The following is a 21,413-nucleotide window of genomic DNA, read 5'->3' as shown; positions in this document are numbered from 1 at the left end:
CTGGCGGGCCGTTGGCGCCACCGCTTCCGGGGCCTGGTGGGGTCAGTGCGCCTGCTCGTCGCCTGCGCCTCAACCCGTGACGCCGGCGGCGAGTTCGCGGGGAGCCAATCAGAAGGCCGCGCCGCTGCGGCCCGGGCCAATCAGCGCGCGGAGCGGAGGGTTTAACTCCTATTTAAAATGAAGACGCTTTGAATCGTAACGGCTGCGCTCCCGGAGGACTCGGCGCCGGGTCTGAGGCGGCGCTGACGGGTGCGTGGGCCCGGGGGCCGCGCTGCGCGGCGGGCGGCGGCGGGGGAGGGTGTGCGGCGGGGCGAGGAGGCCGCCCAGGCCGCCCTCGCCCCCCGCCCGCCTCCCTGCGGCCCTGGAGTCGGGGCGCCCTGGGGTATTGAACCCCGGGAGTTGGGGGGGGGTCGTTGCCTGGGGGTGGGGGGAGGGGGCGCCTCCCATTTGGGCTCGCGTTCACTGAGAGCCCGGGGAGAAGAACAGAGGGCCTCCCTCTCCGCCCCGGTGGGGCTCGGGGGGCCTGGCGAGCCCCAGGGCCCCTCCCAGCAGGCGGCGTCGCGAACGGGACAGGGGCCGGCGGGGGCTGCTCCGGGTGGGGCCCCCCGGGTCCCTTGTCCCGGCCGGGCGGCTGGCCAGCGGGAGGGGGCCACCTCCCCGAGCCTTCCGGGCCGGTGCCTCTCCGGCACTGGGCCCCGGCTCACCTCTGTCGGGGTTCCTCGGGGGTCCCTGGTAAAAAGGCCGACCCACCGCACACCCCACGGGGCAGACGCGCCGGCGCAGGACTCGGGTGGCCGACCCAGAGCTCCAGGTGATTCCAGGGGGCGTGGGAGCCGGTGATTTCAACCAGCCCCAGGGGTCGTCGGCCGTGTTAAATGGAGAAGCCGCCTGGTTAGCTTTGGGGTTGGGCCTGAAGGGCTCCCTTGCTGATGGACCCCCCGATGGGCATGCAGTGGCCGTCGGTGTCTTCTTACTTAAGCTTCCTTGTTCTTACAGATCGGTGCTTTTCAGCGACATACTCATTTCCTTCCCCTTTCCTTCATCAGTGTAGACATTCCCAGGTCAGACTAAAGGGAGAGAAAGGATAAACCCACAGTGCCACCCCTAACAGATTTCCGGTTTAGAGTAGTAGAATCTCTGATTTGTAGGGAATGGAGCTTGTGAAGGAAGGGCCTGTGGTCGGGTGACTCCTGAATCTGGCTGTAGATGAGAATCACCTGACTTATTCTTCCTGGTGCTGTCCCAGAATTTCCCAGTCAGAATCTTCCACCGTTCGTCTTCCTGGGAAAGGTAGTATATTAAATTGGAGCCAGTCTGTGACCTGTAATTGTTAGGAACTGAGTGGAGGAAACACTAGAGGGTGCAGTTGGAGTTTGCATAACACAAGCACACATTTCCTCTCCCTGCTGGTCTGCTTCCACAACCCCACTGTTTGGTATCAGGACTCCAGCCTGGCCCCATCTTTCAGGTGGTTCTCATTTTTGCTTTGTCCATGGGTTAATTCAGTCCCCAAACATTGGCCACTCTAAGTACTAGGTATGCTCTGTGTCCTGGGGAGGCGACAGTGAACAAAGTGGGACACTTCTGCCCTCGCTCTCTGGGAACTCTTGGGAGATAACTGAGTAGGTAGCTGGAAATGAATCTGGGCAGATGGACAGTGAACACATACCAGTAATGTCTCACAGGGTACTAAGTAAGGGCTCTGAAGAAAAACAGGTGGTCTGGAAGGGGACATCTGAGCAGAGACCTCAAGGAAATGGAGTGACCCAGCCTTCTTTTAGTGGGAGGAGCCTAGAAGCGGAGGGAACTGGAAGTGTAAAGGCCCAGTGGTAGGAGGCTTAGAGGAAACAAAGGCATCCTATGTAGCTTGTATCCTGGAGACAGGAGATGAGGTCAGAGAGGTGGGCAAGGTCTGCCTCCTAGATCTGTCTGTCCTGGTTGGATTTTTAGTTTCTTTGAAGCGCCCTGAAGGGCTCTGAACCAAGGACTGGCATACCAGACTTGTTAATGGGGTCCCTGGGCACAGGGTTGGAGCCGATGGAGTAGGAGGAGGAGGTGCAGAGTGGAGGGTCGAGTTTGGGGAGTGGAGCTTGGACTTACCGGGAAGGTCCGATCTGAACATTAGCACCTGAGATAACTGCGTCGTGGGGTAAAGGAGTGTGCCACGCCATCACCCCGATCAGCACGGCAGCCCTTTGAAGCAGGTGCGTTAGTGTAACTAACAGTGGCCCTTTTGTCTTTTCAGGCATCATGGACAAATCTAAAGAAAACTGCATCTCAGGGCCTGTTAAGGTAAATTGAATCATTTGTTATCTCAGTCACATTTATAAAATCCAAATGGAGCTTGGTCTTAGATCTGGAATTCTTTTCACCTTTACTCTGGATTGTAGCTTTAGAGCCCTCTGCTACCTTCCTGGCTAGGAGGTCACTTTTCTTAGCATCCCATAACACTTTGTTGATGACCTCCTGGTAACTTATTTTGTTCTGCTTTTTCTCATAGTAGCTGTTTAAGTATCTATCTCTCCATTGTAGGTAGCATAGTAGTGTACACAGTAGGTGCCTAACATTTGCCTATACTTTCTTGTGTCTGGGAGATCGATTTCTTTGCTGTTGTGTGTTCTTGTGACCTTTCAGGAGTGGTAAGCATGGGCATGTCCAGCTGCGTCTTAGTGAACTCTTCCTGGGCGCCCCGTCTGGGCCTGGTTCTGTGTCAGGTGCAGGGGAGGAAAAGCACATAATCTTTGGGGAACCTGAAGGCCTTTTGGGAGGTGTGTGAGTCAGCACCAGGTCTTGTAAGCGGGGCCTGTCTTCCTCTTTAGATGGAAGTGTGGTTAGGGGACACTTGTTAACGGGTGTGATTTCTAGGGGAGGAGGTATTCCTTTCAGCCACACGCTGTGTCTTCTGAAAAGTGCTGACAAATAATGTCCCCTTCCATTTGTTATCAGTGGCGTCATTTCGTTCTGTGAGAGAACAAGTAGGAAATTCTAAATCAGCTTTTGTACATGAAGCCCATGAAGGTTCTTTTTTTTCCCCTCCCAATCTAGACGACGGTTCCACTTGGTGATGGTGCGAAGCGTGTTCCCGTGAATCAGCGCTTTCCTTCACAGAATCCATCGTCTGCAAGTGGTGGCCAGGCTCAGCGGGTCTTATGTCCTTCAAATTCCTCCCAGCGCCTGCCGTCACAAGCGCAAAAGCTTGTCTCCAGCCACAAAGCAGTTACAAATCCGAAGCAGAAGCAATTGCAGGCAAGCAATGTGGCTCGTCCCGTCTCCAGGCCGCTGGCTGCTGCCCCGAAGAGCGAGCCCCCGCCCCCGCCGTCTGCACCAGGTGAGGCAGCCCGGCCACGTGCCGAGTCATTCTGGTTGCTTAAAAAGCAAGTGTACTAACTTGAGTGTTTGGAGTCTTAGCTTTTACATTTCTGTTGAGGATGGGGAACATCTGACATGTGGGGTGAAGTGACCCTGTTCCTGTGGGCCAGGTCTGGGCTAAGAACACAGGCCTGATTCCAGCCCTCATGGAAGAGTCGGGCAACCAGCGAGGGCACGGCACCCTCTGTGTCCTGAGGATTGCTTTTCAGCAGCGGAGGGGTCGAGGTGCCTGTGGCAGGTACTCTTGGGGACCTGCGATAGTTCAACATCTGGGACATGAAGGGGAGTGATGAATGGGGTGCCGGGCGAGGCCATGGTGGGCACTGCCAATCCTGTGCATTGGGAGGCTGCGGAGGGTTTTTGAACAGGAGAGGAAGGGTCTGACTTGCCTTCTAGAAATCTTCATCTCTGCATATGTGGAATGAATTGACGAGAACAGTGCTGGGCCCTGTGTGACGCCAGGTAGGAGGAAGTCCACTGTGGTTTAGGGCAGCTGTGGCAGTGGCCTGAGGCATTGGATACTAGTAGTAGTTTGTAAGGTGAGTGACACACCCCTGGCTCCTTGGGAGGTGTGCTTTGCTCCTCCTCGTCTGCTGCAGTTCTCGAGACCACGCCACAAAGGCAGGCAGAGTTAGCAACTCAGGCCTACAGGGGAGGAGCTGAGACTAACGTATCCACAGACGTGGCGAGGGAGGTGGGGTCATGTGGGGTGCAGCTGGAACTGGGCGGTGACTGGACTGGAAGGTGAGTGAAAGGGAGTTGGAAATGGCAGTTATATTGGTGGCATTAGCTGAGCTAGTGAACCAGGGAGGGAGAGCCAATTTGACCTCGCATCCAAGTGCCTGTGCGGTGCCTGCTGTGCTGCCCTTAGTCCCCCGCAGGCGCTGGCTGAGGGCAGAGTTGCTCGGCCCCCGTCGTGCACATGGCTTATTGTACATTTGCTGACTCGGCTTCTCTTTTTCTGTTTCCCTGTGCAGCTAATACACCATTTCATAGTATATTAGTAAGCGATACAGTGTGTGTGTTGTAAGCTAACAGATTAATAAAGTATATGTGTAACCCAAATAAAAGTTCCCCTCCACCCTCGCAGGTCCACCTTGAGTCCCATTCAATGTCAGTGGGATTTTGTTGAACGAAATGATGCTACTCCAGGGCCTGCTGTCGTCGTTTTTTTTATAAAGAAAATTGAAAGTGGCCCAGATGATTATTCTGGACATACCATTAATATTTTGGTGACACATTCTTTGATTTCTCTCTCTTGCCATGTTTTTACTTACAGGAAATAATCCTGAAAAGGAACAGGCATCAAAACAGAAAACTGGAGAATCCAAAAAGTAAGCTTTACCTTGTTTATAAAGCTCTGTCCTCTGCTCCAGAATATGTCATTTCATTGCAAGTTTTGTTAGAGGAACTTGTAAAAACTAGGTCATGTGATTTTCACTAGAAAATCTTTCTGAAAGGGGGGAGATTTTGTTTAAAGAGGTGTTTCCTGGGGACCCCAGTTTCTTACTACTTTCTAAATTTGGGAAAAGCTTGTATGAATCTGTCCCAGAAATGTGTAAATGAAGTAAAAGTTCCCCTCCACCTTGGCAGGGGTCACTCCAGATGGTTTGTGTGTTTCTGTACTGTATTCTTTTGCAGAAGTGCAAGTTTTTTAAAAAAACCTGCAGTATGCTCTTGAACTCTGCACGCTTGACTGCACAAGTATTTTGACAGAATGAATAGTTTTGTGTTTATTATAAAGCGTGATTGTAGTGTCTTCCCCAGACATTTTTAGTGGCCTGCTGTCAGTCTGAGTTGGACCCTCGGCTGAAGGAGGCGGACCAGGGTTGACCTTGGACTTGCTTTGCTTTCTCTGCCTACTGGAGCCTGAGACTCTAAATCCAGTCCTTCTCCTAACTGCTCTGTGGGGCTCATCCCTCTTCTAGGGGGTTCTCCACCCCAGAGAGTGTGGGCAGTTCTGAGATGGAGCAGTGCTGGGGCTGAGGTCCTGTTTGGAAGCATTCTTTCCTGTCTAAGTTCCCTCAGCCTTTTGGTGGTCTTAAGTGTCCTTCTGAGCCTAGTGCTGCCTTGGGACACTTCCCTTGAGTGCCTCGGTTCTAAAAGTCCAGACTGATCCTTGTCACGCCTATAGGTAACAGCAGTTGGGGGAGGTTGAGGTTTGTGTCGACTCATTGTTGGCTTGGTTCTTGCAGAGGAGGGTACCTGCAGAGTACAGCTGTGGGTGCCAGAGTGCTTACAGGATGTCTACTGCTCAGTGCATATTTAGGGATTTGTTTTCACATTTTAAAAATGTTCAAATTCTTTTCTTTCTTCCCCACACCAAATTCTTTCTTAGAAGACAGTGGGCTTTGGAAGACTTTGAAATTGGCCGCCCGCTGGGTAAAGGAAAGTTTGGCAATGTTTATTTGGCAAGAGAAAAACAAAGCAAGTTTATCCTGGCTCTTAAAGTGCTGTTTAAAGCTCAGCTGGAGAAAGCAGGGGTTGAGCATCAGCTGAGAAGAGAAGTAGAAATACAGTCCCACCTTAGGTAAGTGTTCAGGGTGACGTTCAGGGATTCGAAGTTCTTAACGATTGTTGGCCTCCTTAGGAGGCCTGCTGTATAGCACTGCAAGGGGGTTAAATTGGTCATTTTCTAGAGATCTTCTGGATTTAAGGGCCATGGTCCAAAGAAAAAAAATTTGCTTTAAGTTTTAATGTCCTGTAGTAATTTATGTGAGCAGTGGGGGTGTGTGTGTGTATATGTGTGTGTGTGTGTGTGTGGCTAATGCAAGTGAGTGACACCTCTTGCTCTGAACTCTAAGCAGAGGTTGCACTGGCAGCCTGCGGGTTGGCTTTGACTGGTGGGTGGTTTTTCTTTTTTTTTTCCTTTCAGAGTTTTTTCCCAGATTTGAATCAGTAGCTAATACTCAGAGCTCTGACACTAAACCTGCCATCCACTAATACTTTGAAATGTGTGTAAACTGATACGGAGCAGATATGCTTATTTTTCTGGGAGTGGTTCTCTAGTTTCAGATTCTCAAGGTGGGGGGGCGGCCTATGACCAGACCGATTTTCACCATTGGTTTCACGTGAGGGGTTTGCTTGATACTTAATACATATTGTGGTCTCCGCGCCAAAGTCAGGTGCTAGCGTCCATCCTTTGTTGCAGGCATCCGAATATTCTCCGGCTTTATGGGTATTTCCACGATGCCACCAGAGTGTACCTAATTCTAGAATATGCACCTCTCGGCGCCGTGTATAGAGAGCTTCAGAAACTATCCAAGTTTGACGAGCAGAGAACTGCCACGGTAGGTTTTGTTGTCCCGCTCATTCTGCTCCCTCTGCTGTGCTGCGGCACGGGTAGCCCCTGCGCACCAGGGTGGGTTTGTCCCCCGGAAGCACTCAGTAGGGTCAGGTTTGAAATGGAAAGAATCAAGATAGCTGAGCTGAACGTGCCATGTGGCCAGATAAATCGAGCACTGGGGCTGACTTCCACAACTACTTTCCTGTGGAAATGTGTATAAATGGTGGTTTTCTCTTTTGAGAATTATTTTAGAATAGCTTTAGACTTAAGGTGAGTTTGGTGATCATGCAGGACACTTGCTTTTATTAAGTTGCTGTTTATTGTTCAGGATTATATCCCCAATACCCTTAGTTCCCCCAGCCCCCTTAGAGCAGTAACACTGGTCTACAACCCTGCAAGGGTTTCAGGCTCAGCGTCTCACCTCCGCAGCCGCACGTGTCACAGCACACCCACCACCGACGTCCTGTCACCATCCCCTCCGAGCCACCCCCTCCCCGCTTCTGGTCCCCGCCATTGGGTTGTCAGTCTAAGTGTGTGTTTTTGTTTATTTTGCTTTTCGTTGTATTGCACCGATCAGTGCAATCATGATGCTGTCTGTCTTCCTTATTTCACGTAGTGGCCCTCCCCGGGGTTGTCGAAATGGCAAGGGTTCATCTTTCTGATGGCTGAGCCGTACTCCACGGGGGACTCATCTTCCTTCACCCACCCGTGGTCAGGTGCTGGCTGCTGCCCGCCACAGCTGCGGTGCCAGTGCTGCAGTGAGCGCGGGGCTGCCGGGGTTTCCATGCTCTTTGGTAGATGCCCCGGAGTGGCTGTCTGGATCATGTAGTCATTCTGTTTTCATTTTTTGAGGGAATTCCATGTTTTCTGTAGCACCTGCACCAATTCACCTTCCCGCCTGCAGCACACGAGCCCCCCCCCCCCCCCCTTTCCCCACAGCCTCCCCAACGTGTGTTATTTCTTGACTTCTTGATTATAGCCCTCTGACCCCTGTGAGGTCAGAAATCTCTCTGTGGCTTGGTTTGCACTTCCCTGAAGATGGTGACAAGGAACCTCTTTTCGTGCATCTCAAGGCATCTGTGTGTCTTCAGTGAAACCCTGATTTAGAGCCTCTGTCCATTTTTTAATGGCGCTGTAGTGACTTGCCTGGATGTGTGGTTTGCAAATACTTCTCCCACTGCCTTTTAAGGATGGGTTTGTTTGTTTTTTTTTTTTTTTTTTGGCAGCCGCTTTTTAGTTTGATGTGGTCCCATTTGTTTATAGTCTTGGTTTCTTACATTTTTAACTTAAAATGAAACATTTTGTTGTAAATTGACCTTGGTTTTAAGAATGGGAATTGACTGTAGTTAGAAGGTTTTATTTATTTATTTATTAAAGATTTATTTATTTATACAATCCTTGGGTACAGTCAGAAGCACGGGAGGGTGAGAGAATTCACCAGAGCCAGATCGTGGAGCAAAACAGGCAGACTGACGAAGCACACTGCTGAGGGGAGCAGCGGGCGGCAGGAGAGGTCTGTGCGCCATGTGGGACCCTCCTCCGGTGGCCGGGGAGCAGCCAGGGATCGAACCGGCGCTGCAGAAGCTGCGGGCAGCTTCGCAGCCCAGCCTTCTACTGCTGCGCCACAGGGGTGGCCCTGTAGTTAGGTTTTAAAATGAAAAAAACTTTCCACAGTTTGTGTCTGACTAATTTGTAGCATTTTCCTAGCTAGTTGTGACTTCTCTGCGGCTGGGTCCTAGGTTGCCACGGAGGGACGTGGTCACGGTCCATAGTCAGTGTTTTCCTGTCTTTCAGCATCACCTCTGCTCTGTCAGCAAACGCGTGACTTGTGCCGCGTGCTGAGCTCTATAAATTGGTTCAACTGATTTTTTTTTGATTTTGGAAGAGTCATCCATTATTTCTAGATTTTGCCTAAAACCTATAAAATGTGTTAAAATCTGTATTGATTTCCTATCAGAAGAGATTATCTAAAATTGTATAAGTAAATCTAAAGCAGACTTTCAAAATTTCCTTTTCAACAGTACATCACAGAACTGGCAGATGCCCTGTCTTACTGTCATTCGAAGAGAGTTATTCACAGAGACATCAAGCCCGAGAACCTGCTCCTCGGATCAGCTGGAGAACTGAAGATTGCGGATTTCGGGTGGTCTGTTCACGCCCCATCCTCCAGGTATGTGATGTCAGCTGTGGGACTTGTTTGGTTTGGCAAAAGCACCAGCATCTAATCATGAGCTAAACTGTAAAATGCTTGAGCACGGCTGTGTGCTGCATTGGGGCAGGTCACTGACAACCACACTTTGGAGTAATCTAGACTTGATGGTGATTTAGCGTCTTGAAGAGCATTTTATTCTGCATTCAGTTTAGGCTGTTTACGGTGTTGTAGACCTGGGCTCAAGGGGCTTAGTGGCCTTGGTGGCTAATGAAGATGTGCAAGTGTGACAGGAGGTGCTGACATGGTGGTGGGTGGTGACTCTGGCCTCCTAGACCCAAGGCCACATCTCAGAGCCGAGAGAGCAGGGGCGCCAACATCCAGCTGGTGGCCTGGGACATTCAGGGATGTGGTCAAGAGTATCTTTGGTCAACTTTTGTCACGAGAACATGTTCTTGCTTGTCTGTCTGAAAGCAGAGGGAGCAATTGAATGAAATAATTTGAACATTAAGTGAACTTTGCACAAAAGAGCTCAAATACTGTTTTAATTGGAGTTTAAATTAGCTTTTGAAACCTTGTATGAAGGAGGTCGTTTTAAAAATATACATTTACCAGTAAGCATTTGTCAGCTTTGAGAGAGAACTTCAGAAATTATGCACTTAAAAAATATGTTCCGTAGGCTTAAACAGATGACATGGAGTGGGGTGGGCTTCTTAGAGACCACTTCTGACTGTTTCCAGGGACCCTGAATCTGTGATTGAAGTCTCTCTCTATAAACCAGGCACTGTTGGCACCTGGTGAAATGAACAAGGAAGCATTGTGGGTCTCAGGGACACCAGGGCCATCCTGGCTGTGGCCTGTCCCATTGAGTCATCTGATAGGCAAGAGCTTAGCTGCTGCTGAGTGAAGAGGACCTTTATGTAAATTCCATGGTCATTGGTCCTCTTCTGAATGTTAGTAACCAGAGATCTCCCAGGGTATCCTGTGCGGATCTTCGAGGACCCCGGTCCTTGTGGTGATGTGGGGGTGGCACATCTGAAGAGGTCACTGGTCATTTGATTGAGGTTTTGTGTGCTCGCTGGGCACCACCCTGGGGACCCCACACCAGCCCTGACCCAGCGGAAACGCAATACAGACCTACGTGGTTCTTGCTCCTAGTTTGATGTTTGCTCCTGGGCAGCCTTTGATACAAAAACTCAAACACACAGAGACACTGCGTCTACCCAGCACCTCCATCATAACATGCCTGCTTTTTGGTGGGCCTTCAGAAATGACTTGTGGGCACCATGAGTCTGCTGAGAAGATGAACAGGCGTGTTAATGCGGAATGCGCCTTCCATGCTCGCTTTTCCCCGGCAGTCTGCAAAACGCCGTGCCTTTAACCCTGAATGCAGCCAAGGCCTGTGATTGTATATGTGTCTAAGTTTCTAATTTCAAATGAATCCTTCCCTTGTAAATCGGTCTCGGTTTTAAAAATGGGCATCGACTATAGAGTAAGAGATTTTAAGATTAAAAAAAACACGTTTACATGCCTGCTTCTCTCTCTACTATGTACCAGCTCTCTAGTTGCTTCTGTGACGTCATTGCTGCTGAGTCCTACTTGCCACGTAGGGATGCGGTTTTAGTTCACCAGTGTTTTCCTACCTTTCAACATCACATCTGTTCTAGCAGACTCAACCCCCAGAACTTAACATTGTGGATATTTTAAACTGTGTTGTTACTTAGCGTGACCCTTCATTTTGTGTTTGCTGAAAACTGAAGTTAGGTCAAAGGGTCTAAAGAATATTTTTGGCAAAACATGGACCACTCCCAAAATTTAAGTTTCTCTTTTCTACCTGTCATGTATCAGAAAGTCGTATGTATCTGTAACCCCAGACCTGGTGCTTTCACAGTGGGACAGCTTTTAGTTTCTTGTCACCTGACTCTTAAGCTGCTTAGCCTATCTGGTGTAAACCAGTATCGATTCCAGGTTGTGCTCACAGAGAGCTTTGTGTGGCTGCTGTTATACAGCAATGCTTTGAATCGTGTGGATCTTGGTTCTGGATTTGGGCCCATTTGGGATGCAGTGTGGGGCCGTCTGATGCTGCACATCTCTCAGTCTTTCCTCTTGTCAAGTGGGGATTTATAAGAGCTTTGTGGCGTTGGACCTGGCCTAGGAGAAGCTCTCGGTCGATGCTAGCGTGATTGTTCCTGACCTTGAGCTGCTGTTGTAATAATGAAGCAGAAACGCGTCAACCTGCCTCCCCCATTTTCAGGAGAACCACCCTCTGCGGCACCCTGGACTACCTGCCCCCGGAGATGATCGAGGGCCGAATGCACGATGAGAAGGTGGATCTCTGGAGCCTTGGGGTCCTTTGCTATGAATTTTTAGTTGGGAAGCCTCCTTTTGAGGCAAGCACATACGAGGAGACCTACAAAAGAATATCGCGGGTAAGACATAGCTGGGAAGGGTTCCGAGCTGCACTGAGACTTCTTACCAGCCTGACCTCAGGCTGCCCTCTCACTGCTTACGCTTCTCTCTCTAAACCGTGTTGTGTGACTGTCACTTGCTGTGCTCCAGGTTGAATTTACATTCCCTGACTTTGTACCAGAGGGCGCCAGGGACTTCATCTCAAGACTGTTGAAGCATAACCCCAGCCAGAGGCCCACTCTGAAGGAAGTGCTGGAACACCCGTGGGTCACGGCAAACTCATCCAAGCCACCAAGCAGCCACAAAAACAAAGACTCGACGAGCAAACAATCTTAGGGCGTGCAGGGAGCAACCGGACCCAGGGCTGCTGTGGGAGCTGCTGGGGCGGGCTGCTGGCCTTCAGCTGGTGCCGACGACTGCCATCTAGGGCGCTCCAGGAGTCATTTTTCTCTTTCACTGGGCAGGCAGTACTTGGCCTCCCCGTTCAGAAACTCTGTGGCAACAAACACGCCAAAGGAAAGTGTTTCACGAGACTGTGAGCGTCCCTGGTTTGAGTTCGAGGCAGCCGCTCCACAGCCTGTCCTGGGTGAGGCGACCTCCCCGAAGACTCGCCAGGCCTGACTGGGGCGAGTGGCTGCTGAGCCCTGATGGTCAGTTGAGAGCTGTGCAATACCTTCCGAGTACCCCAGGGTGTATGTAACTTATTGGGGGGCCACGTGTGGTCTAGCTGTCAGAATGAATATGGGATTCTTCCTTTTAAATGTTAAAATAAAGAATTTTGTGCAGGCTTGTGTGTTCCGTGGCACCCTGTAGGAATGATGTCTGCCTGGCCCTCCTGGTGACCGCAGCCTCTGCTGTCTGACACTATGGTGGCACATGCTCCCCCACCCCAGGACTGTTAGGGGCAGGTGCTACTTGCGTCTCCAAGCTGTTTGTAAATGTTACGGGCTGCATTCTCTGCGTGGAGGCCTGGCCGCGTGCACCCCTGCGCAGATGCATTTCTAGAGCACATGGGGACTCCCACCCGCTCACCACTGGCAGAGCTGGTCTGCCTGTGCCTGGTCCCTTGTTCTGTGCCCCTGTGTCGGGTTCCCCATGTGTTCCTAGCGGCCGTGCCATCTGTCAACCAAAGGTGTGGGAAACAGTGGTGAAGGGTAAGGCCCCTGTGATGTGTGCGGGACAGTGAGAACTAGGGGGTGACTTACTCGTGGCTGACTTCCAGGCAGCATGTCATGTCTAAACAGTAGTGACAGGAACTGGGAGTGTCCAGTTACCCCTGGGGACAAAGCAGCTCTTGGTTCCCACAGTCTGGAGCAGAACCAAAGCATGTGCCCCAGGCACCCTCACCCACGCCGGTCCGTGCGGCACGGCCAGCTTCGCCAGTGGTTCTAGCGAGACTTCGTCACTTGCTCAGGCTCCCCCATGTGAGCAAAGGAGACTGCTCCTCGTAGTAACCGCGTCAGCAAGCTGGGCGCATGTGTGCTGCTCTGTACTCAACAGCGAGGGCTTTCCAGAAGAACGCAAAGTTCTCCATGGACTTGACAAAGATGTTTGTTTCACAGAATTTAAGTTGCTGTTTTGTCAGATAAAAACAGTACAGGTAAATACTGGCTTGTATTTTTAAAATAGACAGCTTTATTCCCCTAGGTCCATAAAAACAATGTAAATACAAGGAATTCGTATGTCTTGCTGGTGAGTTCACATAACACTTGAGTCCCTGGTCGCTGGCTTCTCCTCCAGCGGGGCTGCCGGGGCAGAGCTGGGCTTGGAAGGGCACAGGGTGGCGTAGGGTGTGATAACCACTTGTATTGCTTGGCCTTTCCACCCATTCCCATCACTCCAAACAATTCCAATTTTAAGACTTAATTTGGAAAAGAGCTAACGTGGCTTTTGTGCATATGCCTTACTAGGGCCCCGGTGGCCGGGAGGCCGGCCGGCTCCTGTAGTGCGGGTGAGACGGAACGGCGGGTCCTGTGCATGCTGGCTGACCTGCGCAGCTGCAGGCATCCTGGGAATTTTAAGTCAGGAAAACTTCTGGCTCTGGGCTAAGTGCTTGAAAAGGACGCAGATACCTGTGAAAGGTCTTGGAAGCAGAGACTGTCCCACAGAGGTCTGACAAAAGTAAACTTAAGAACTAGTTAACTAGTTGATATGGGGGCGAACTTGGTGTCAAGAGGCAGGGCTCAGTAAAGCCAGGGCAGTTGAATTCTAGTTCTTTCCATTTTCTGATTGTCACAAAGGTAATTAAAAAAATGGGGCAAGAAAGATAAGCACAGCTCCTTCCCCCATGGAGGTGGGCAGAACTGGTTTCCTGGGGGCTCCGGGCAGGCAGCTTCCATGATGCTGAATCCCACAAAAGGGGGTCCTCCTCAAGTGCCTGCTCTGTGCTTGAATTTCTAAAGTAACCTCCCTAACAGAGTGAGGGGCTCTCGGGACACCCAGGACAATCTGCTCAGTTGAAGGTGGTAACACCTGGCTCTCCTCCCGGGCCTCATCACTGCAGCAAGGGAGACCACCTTGCCTGTTGGGTGAGCGATACAAAAATCTTTTTAACTTAATAAATTTTAACTGTCAAAAAATATTGGTAGCAACCCAGTGTATACATGAGGCAGCCATTCTGGAATGTCTGAGGCTTGCAGAGGGCTCAGCGCGGTGCCCTTCTCGCCTTGTGTGCAGGGATGGGCATCTGGAGCCGCTTGCGCTGGACAGAGCTTCGTGCTTTACCTCAGCAGAGACTAGAGAAGAGCCACCTGAGGTGGACCCCTTCAGCCAGACTGGAAGGTGCTTTGGGGGTCACTGAAAACTAGAAATACTATTTTTCTTTCCCCCAAACAAGTGTAAGAATGTCGAAGTGTGGAAGCTGAGTTAGATTCTGATTACACATTGTTGCGTGTTCTTTGTTCACTGGCACTGGCGGCGGCTTTGCAGAATATTGCATATTAAACTGCAGGCAGCCTGACAAAAATTGGAGGAAAAGGAATTTAAATATCAAGCATAATGAATCGTTGCCTTTTAAGAATCTGAGCAAAGATGAACTCCTAGGGCTTCTGCAGACACCCTTGCCAAAGATCTTCCAGAAGGAACATTTCCTGGGCTCACAAGGTGGCTGGAGACAACTTGTTTTGTGATGTTCTGCTGACATTGTGGATTATGGTGAAGAGCATTCAGAAAGCTTCCGAAGAAGGAAATTACAATTGTTCAAAAACCTGAACTTGGCTTGCAAAGGTAAGACTTATCCATGAGAACATAACAATTCTCCTCCTGCCCCCCCACCCCAAGCCCTTCAACTCTAAGACTAATCTAAAAATACCTAATTTAAAAGATAGGTTTTCAGATCTACAATCGAAGATTCATCAAGGCTTTGCAGCTGGAGGCTTAAAAAATCCCACTTTCCGGAAATATCTGACAATCAGGGGCGCGGAAACTAAGGTGATGCTGATCCTCACTGGCGCGAAGAGCTTGTGGATGGCGTAGGCCACCACGAAGGTGCTCGTGCCCGCCGCCACCTTCGACTGCACCAGCGACTCTTTAAATCCCAGTTTAAGCAGGACTGCGGACATGTCCACGCCGCTGCGGGGGGAGGAGAGGGCAGAAACGAGACAAAACGACCCGATTATTACAGCAAGGGATTAAACTTAGGAGGTGACTCGGTTATAAGATTTGCAGCATCTTTTAAAATGATGAAAGCTGCTAAAGTCTTAGGGGGAAAGTTCTCATAAGGCCCACAGGACGGTGGGGACGGGCCCGGAGCTCACCTCGACACAACCATGTAAAAGATGCCCAGGGACGTGAGCGAGACCGCGATGTGGAACGACACCCCGACCGCGCCGTACTCTTGGAAGACCTTTCTCAGCTGCTGGGCCTTGCTCGGTGGCTGCTCCGCGCTGCTGGCGCCGCCGCCTGTGGCCGCCGCGCCTCTGCCCGGGTCCTGTGCCGAAGCCAAAGGAGGGGAGACTCTTTAGGGCAGGGACGAGGGTGGCAGTGGTCCCCACGGCTTTGATGCTCACAGGGTCGGCTCTCCCCCTGCCCAGGGAGCTATTCCCTACCCGCTTGCTTGCTCAGGGCACAGGCTACTGCCCGCTGAGCCGCCAAGCCAGAGAGCGGCCGGGCACTAGGAATGGCTGCTGGGTGACGGCCCTACTCGGCCCGCGCCCCCGGGCCTGTGCCTGTTACACGGCCAGAGGAGGCCGACACGGGGAGGTTCTTCTGGGGCATCGAGTGTGGCCAATGTAATCACAATGGAGGGGGGAGGCAGGCGGGAGAAGCAGATGTGAGGACAAGCAGCTTGAGACCTGAAGCTGCCGCGTAGCTGGCTTTGCAGGGGGAGAGGGCGGCGAGCAGCGCCCTGTGGCTCCAGACAGGAAACAGGCTCTGCTCTTGGAGCCTCCAGAAGGAACCGGTCTGGCTGACACTTCAGAGTGAGCGTGGCTGTGACAAGATTCCAGGTTCTTGGTGGCTTCTTGTGGCGGCCAGAGGCTCACTTGCTTAAGCAAGGATACTTGACCTCACACCTTCCGGGCCAGGCAGGGCTCAGCCGCGGCCTCGGCACCCTACAGCACCCCCAGTGCTCTTCCTCTCGGGGAGCAGAGGCCCAGGGGCCAGCGCAAGGTCGCCAGGACCAGGCCAGGCTGTCCGCAGCCTGAGCGCATAGCCGCCATGTGACGCTACCAAATGTGGTGTGACATAAACAGCCGAACTAGTGTCTGAACTTCCAGAATTAAGATCTGCTCTGAGCAGGTCACTTGACCAGGAGCAGGTCAAGTGGGCGCTGGGGGCCTCTCAGGTGGCGCAGGGGGTTAAAGACACAGCGCTATCAAGCTATCGGCAGCCACGGTGGCATGAGTTCGATCCCCGGCCAGGGAGCTACCCACATGGCGCAGCAGACCTCTCCTGCCTCGCCCGCTGCTCCCCTCAGCAGTGTGTTTCAGTCTGCCTGTTCTGCTCCCCACTCTGGTGAATCCTCCCACCCCCCCCACCTCTGGCTTGCACCCCAGTTCTTGTATGCAGTAATGAATAAATCTTTAAAAGAAAAAGTGGGGGCCAGGACATTAAACTGAGCACCTACAGGGAGAAAGAAAAAAGCCACCAACACCAGATTAAAAACCCAAGTCCAAAATTCCTTCTCAGCATGAAAAGTGCTTTTCTCATCAGAGGATTTCCTGCACTCCAGTGACCTTCTCAGCGAGTCCTCACAGGCAGGATCTGGGTCATCAGCTCCAGTTTTATTCCTTTGCTGCTGGCCTACCTCTCCCTTGTATTTTTAGAGCCTGCTGCAGCTGAGCACCTCCAGGGCCATGTAAAGAACACAATACCCAGGAGCCCCTGGGGCCAGTCCTCCAGGCCTTGTCCATGAGGGGCTCACCCCGAGTGGGAACTGTATGGCTGCTGACCACCTTGGGAGGTGCACCCGAGGGATAGGGTTCAGACAGGACCTGCAAGCTGATGGCCCTCGGTTTCTTCTCTTTGGTCACCTGTGTGTCCAGATAGGGAGGTCGCTGGAAGGGGGAAGGGGTGCAAACCCCAGCAAGACCTCAGCCTGGCTTGGGTGTTCAGGGGAGACACATCTGTAATAAGCCCAAATGACCAATCCACCCTTACCACACTCTCAAGATCAAGCCCATAGGTCTGGCCAAAACAGTCTCTTCTCAACACAGTGGCCAGAAAGAGCCTGTGGAAACCAAGGTGGGTGACAGCAGCACTCCCCCAAGCTCCCCTGGGAGCCAAAGTAGTCCTTGCTCCAGACCCCTGGCCCACAGACGCCCCCAGCCCCTGGAATGTGGCTTCCCTGTCCAGCCACACCCGCATTGTGCTGTCTTGCCTTGGCGTCGGGAGCTGCCCCCTCACTGCCCCCTCCAGATCCTTCTCTGTGTCATCTCAGAGAGAGGCCTTCCCGAAGCGGAGCCCCCTCCATGCCTTCTCCCTGTGTCTTATCCGCCTGCCATCACCACTGGGCAGATCGTTTACCCACCAGGTTATCTCTGTGACCACGGGCTCTGGGGCCAGATCTGTGTCTCTCACGGCACCGCCTAGAAAGTCAGGCTCAGAAACTAGCTGCTACATGGGGTCCTTCCTCCTCCCAGGGAGGTCATCCACATTGGGTCACCCGTACTGGTCCCTCCTAAAGCAGCCATTTCCCCCTAACAGTTCTGCGATGTAGGTTACGAACCACAGGGTTCCAGTAGACGGCTGAATGGCTTACATGGACTTAAGAGTCTCAGCCATCGCTGATTTTGGAACATTTGCACCACCCAGTTATCTGCACCTCCTTCTCCCAGGGCACCCTGTCTTTCTGTCTCTGAGATTTGCCCATTCTGGGCATTTCATGTACACGGGACTGCACATTGCGCGGTCCTTTGTGACTCTGCTGTAGGCTAAATGCATGTGACCCTCAAAATTCATAGGTTGAAACCTGATCCCTAATGTATTTGAGATGGGAGGTGGACATGGTGGGGGGGAGCCCCCGGGAACGGGGTTAGTGTCTTCCTTCCTGGCCCTCCAGCCTGTGAAGATCCCGCGAGCAGACAGACCAGGAAGCAGCCCTCACGGGGCCTCAGTCTACCAGTGCCTTGACCTTGGACTTCCAGCCCCCAGAACTGAAAATTCTGAGGCTTTGAGTCCCGTCTACAGTGTTTTTGTTATAAAGGTTGGAATGGACCCAGTTTCTTTCACTTAACACCATGTTTTCAAGGCTCATCTACCCTGTAGTTGGTATCAGAGCTTCATCCCTTTTCATGAAGCAGAATTTGATTCAATTGTCCTACAAAGTACAGGCTCCAGGGTTCACTGTGTGGGGCCAGCCAGGTCAGGTCACCCTGGGGCCGCGCTTCAGCCTGGCTTCAGGCAGGGCCAGGAAGCAGTGGCATCCAGAGAAGATAAACTCTGGGCGCAGAAGGCAAGGAGGCCACACAAGCAGACCCCCCTGTGTCCCCGGAGGCGCTGAGGCTCAGAAAGGGCACACGAGCATTTTTGACCTTGGGGTAAAACCTGCAGCATTCCCCTTGATTTTTAACCCTACAAAGCAGCTACTCATTGCTCCCCTCCCAAAGCCTGTACAAAAATTCAATTTATTCATGAAGAGTCTTTTCTCTGCCTCCCATCTGAGAGCATCTCTTTTGTTCCCAAACAGTAGTTGGGACAAAAACAAAACAAAACAAAATGAGACAACCCAGAAGCTTTGGTCCTGCAGCTCATCTCAGTCGTGTTCAGGGCCCGCAGTCCTGGGACCAGCATGTCATTTGCGGCGTCTGAAGACAAACAAGACAAAGGCAAAACAAAGCGGGGGAGCGGGGTCGGATGGGGTTACTGCAGCCCCAGAGACGACTCTGGTGGGCAGTGGAGTGGAACCTTTTTGGAGACGCTTGAAGAAAACTACCCATGGGCTCAGGGCAGGCCCCCACTGGAAAGGCCTCATTTCCTGCAAACTCTCCTACCCAGTGATGGGGGGGTGCTCACTTGCTCCCACTTTGACAGTTGGCAGGCCGAGTTGGGGCAGGGAAGTGACAAGCCGGCCGCGCCTGGGACTGCTCCTGGCCATGAGGCCGCAAGCCCCCCTTCATAGCCGAACAGCCCCAAAGCAGGCCCCGTTGCCTGAAGATCCAGGCTCCAGAGGGAAGGAGGAAACCCGTCATGGTTTCCTTTGACTTGGCCAGCACAGCGACGCCCCTGTCCTCACAGCCCTTGACTGTCTCTGCCACCCCCCAGCAGGAGGCCTGCCCAGAGCTGGGGTTCTGATAAGGACCAGCCTGCCCACCTTCTGCCGCTGGGGAGACTCCAGATGGCCAGCGCTGATACTCAGCCGCCCACCGTGTGCAGAGCCGGCAACCTTCTGAGGCCCAGACAGCCCTTCCCCTCCTGTCCTTGACACTTGGCCCAAGGAAACCTGAGTGTGCCCCTCCTGCCCACTACCAGGACCCGGTGCAGCCAGCTCTGTGAGGGCCTTTCTTTTTTTTTTCTTACAACTTCTATTTCGGCAAAAGGCCTTTTGGCCAAACATGAGGGGAGAAAAAGACAGCCAGGCTTCAGAATAACCAGCATCTACTGCAACCCAACGGGAGGGACAAACATTAGCCCCCACGGACAAGTGTCTGCCCTGTGCTCCTCCCTCGGGGCAGACGGACAGACAAAGCCCTGCCCTCAGGGAGTCTAGAGTCTAGTGGCGGGGGAGGGAGCTTAAGCAGAAAAGGCAGGCCCAGGGCCCAGAGGGATGGCAGGTGCGTAGAGAAACACGAAGGGAGGTGGACAGGGAGGACTTCGGGTTTAAATGAGCTCATCAGGGAAGTGCTCCCTGAGGACCGCTGGAGATGAGGACACTGGGGACACTAGGGATCCTGCAGAGCAAGTCACTAGCCCACGGTTTCCCTCCCAGAGTGGTTAGGCAGGCAGGCAGATTAGTGTAGGCGTAGCCGGGGGAGGACCTTGAAGCATGCACAGTAAAAAGGGCAGCTTCTCGGGTGACTGTCTTTACTCTTCCTCCTGCTGAGAGCACAGACTCCGGGCTGGAGGCAGAGGTGGGCACTTAATTAACCTGGAAAACTGGGACCTTTGGGGACCCCAGCTGGGCGCTGCTTGTCCTCCCAGTGACCACAGTGAGGAGCCTGGGGGAGCCAGGAACAGGGCAGGGGGCAGTGGAGGCTCTGGGTTGGCCAAAGCCCACCTGTCCCTCCACCAGCTCCCAGGCCCCCTGGGGAGTGTTTCCAGGGAGAGGAGTATCTTTTGTCCCAACTTCCTGTTAGGTTCTGATTCCACCTGGATCCTGGATCGGCCCTTGCAGCAGAGAAACAAGACAGCGCCCGGGGCCCTGTGGTGTCGTACATTTATTGCGATAATAACAATAGCTAATCGAGTCAGAGCCAGCCGGATGCCGGCAGGAGCGTGACGGGTCTGCACTCACAGTATGAAAGGTGAATTGGTGACACCCCACTGTACAGACGAGGAGACAGGGAAGCGTGGGGACTGATGAAGGCCACAGCGAGTGGGGCGCACCGGGAGTCCGAGGCCACGCACCACTGTATACGGGCATCATCGCTCACAAGCACCTGCCAGTGGCAGAGCCTGGGCTGGGTGAAGGCTGGGGTGGCCAACAGGACAGACGAGGAAGCCAAGAGACCATCAGATGGTGAATGCAGAGATATCACCCCCCATGGGTCTGAGGGGGCCGGTGGGGGCACCCGAGGCATCCCTGGGGGTCAGGGAGGGCTTCCTGGGGGTAGGGACTGCGGCACTGAGCTGTGAGAATCGCCAGGAAGCAGCGGTGTTTGGAGGGTGCCGGCTGGTGCGGAGCCCCAAACTGGGCTCAAGGCTTAGAGACAAGATCCTGCCTGTCAGATGGGGGAGCAGGGTCAATGCCAGAGGCCTGACCTCCACGGAGTGTTCAGGAAGCCGGCTCCAGGGGTCCTGTGCTCAGGCCTACATCAGCTCATGCCATTGTCTCCCAAATTCCTGTTGGGAGGTGCTGTTTCGGCCCTGAGAGCTCAACAACAGGCTCAGGGCCTGCAGCGCTCGGGGCGCGCCCAGGGGCCGGGAGGGCACCCAGGCAGGAGGGACTCTAGGGTGCAGAGCTGAGGTCTGCCCCACAGCAGACGTGTCCCGGCCTGCTGAGCTCGGGCACCGGCCTGAGTCACGGTCCGAGTGGCACCGGGGTCACCTGGGTGCACGGAAGGCGAGGGAGGGAAGCACAGCCCGGGGTCTCGGCGAGGCCCGCCTGGAGCGAAGGCGGCCAGCGGCGGGATGGGGAGGGCGCGGAGAGCGCGGCAGCCGCCCGGGGCGCAGGCGGGCGCCCCTCGCCGTCGGGGGGGGGGCAGGGGCCGGCCCGGCGCCGCCAAGTTTACGGCCAAGTCCAGGTTCCACCTGCAGTCCCGCCGCGTCCTGGGGGCGGCGCCTCCGCTGCTCCGCCTGCCGCCTGGGGAGACCCGGCCTGTGGCGCGCGGGGACCCGGGGCCTGGGGCGCCCCGGAGGCGAGCGGCCGCGGCGCGGGGGGGGGTCGGGGCGCGCGGGGTCGGGGGCGTCGGGGGGCTCACCTGGCGGCCGCGGCAGAGCCCGCGGGCGGCGCGCGGCATCCAGGCGGCGGGTCCCGGCCGGGGCAGCGGCAGCAGCCGGGCCGGCGGGGCGGGGCGCGGGCGGCACCCGGGAGCCAGGGGGCGCGGGGCCGGGCCCGGGCGCCCGCCCGGCCGGCGGGGCCAGCAGCGTCAGCAGCCCGGCCAT

At 53.7% G+C, this 21,413-nt stretch overlaps 2 protein-coding genes across 3 annotated transcripts; one reads left to right on the top strand and one right to left on the bottom strand.

Annotated features, from left to right (window-relative positions):
• Positions 1–110: 110 nt before the first annotated feature.
• AURKA (aurora kinase A) lies at positions 111–12,531 on the top strand. 2 transcript variants are annotated; one of them, XM_037500667.2, is made up of 9 exons: positions 111–249; positions 2,246–2,292; positions 3,046–3,328; positions 4,649–4,703; positions 5,708–5,899; positions 6,521–6,659; positions 8,677–8,825; positions 11,059–11,233; positions 11,364–12,530. In XM_037500667.2, the coding sequence occupies exons 2-9, from the start codon at positions 2,251–2,253 to the stop codon at positions 11,547–11,549; spliced, it is 1,221 nt and encodes a 406-aa protein (XP_037356564.1). In that variant the 5' UTR covers positions 111–249; positions 2,246–2,250; the 3' UTR covers positions 11,550–12,530. The 2 variants fall into 2 exon arrangements, with proteins under 2 accessions (XP_037356564.1, XP_037356574.1); XM_037500677.2 differs by lacking the exon at positions 111–249 and adding an exon at positions 711–811 and having other exon boundaries at positions 11,364–12,531.
• Positions 12,532–12,790: 259 nt separating this feature from the next.
• On the bottom strand, positions 12,791–21,413 carry FAM210B (family with sequence similarity 210 member B). The gene is given in 5 exon segments (XM_037500689.2): positions 12,791–14,783; positions 14,969–15,141; positions 21,230–21,321; positions 21,324–21,392; positions 21,395–21,413. Coding segments are annotated over 5 exon segments (570 nt in total). The 3' UTR covers positions 12,791–14,566.

This window comes from Talpa occidentalis, unplaced genomic scaffold (assembly GCF_014898055.3).
Source record: "Talpa occidentalis isolate TD23 unplaced genomic scaffold, MPIMG_talOcc4v2.1 talOcc4.10, whole genome shotgun sequence".
Taxonomy (NCBI): Eukaryota; Metazoa; Chordata; class Mammalia; order Eulipotyphla; family Talpidae; genus Talpa; species Talpa occidentalis.
Note: the sequence above shows the minus strand (reverse complement) of the source record. Positions and strands in the feature narration are given on the sequence as shown.

What these genes read in the sequence shown, in the direction of transcription:
- AURKA (XM_037500677.2), top strand. Translation starts at nt 2,251, where the DNA reads ATGGACAAATCTAAAGAAAACTGCATCTCAGGGCCTGTTAAG. An exon ending in GCATCTCAGGGCCTGTTAAG is followed by an intron (nt 2,293 to 3,045) that starts GTAAATTGAATC and finishes CTCCCAATCTAG; the next exon opens with ACGACGGTTCCACTTGGTGA. An exon ending in ACGAGCAGAGAACTGCCACG is followed by an intron (nt 6,660 to 8,676) that starts GTAGGTTTTGTT and finishes CCTTTTCAACAG; the next exon opens with TACATCACAGAACTGGCAGA.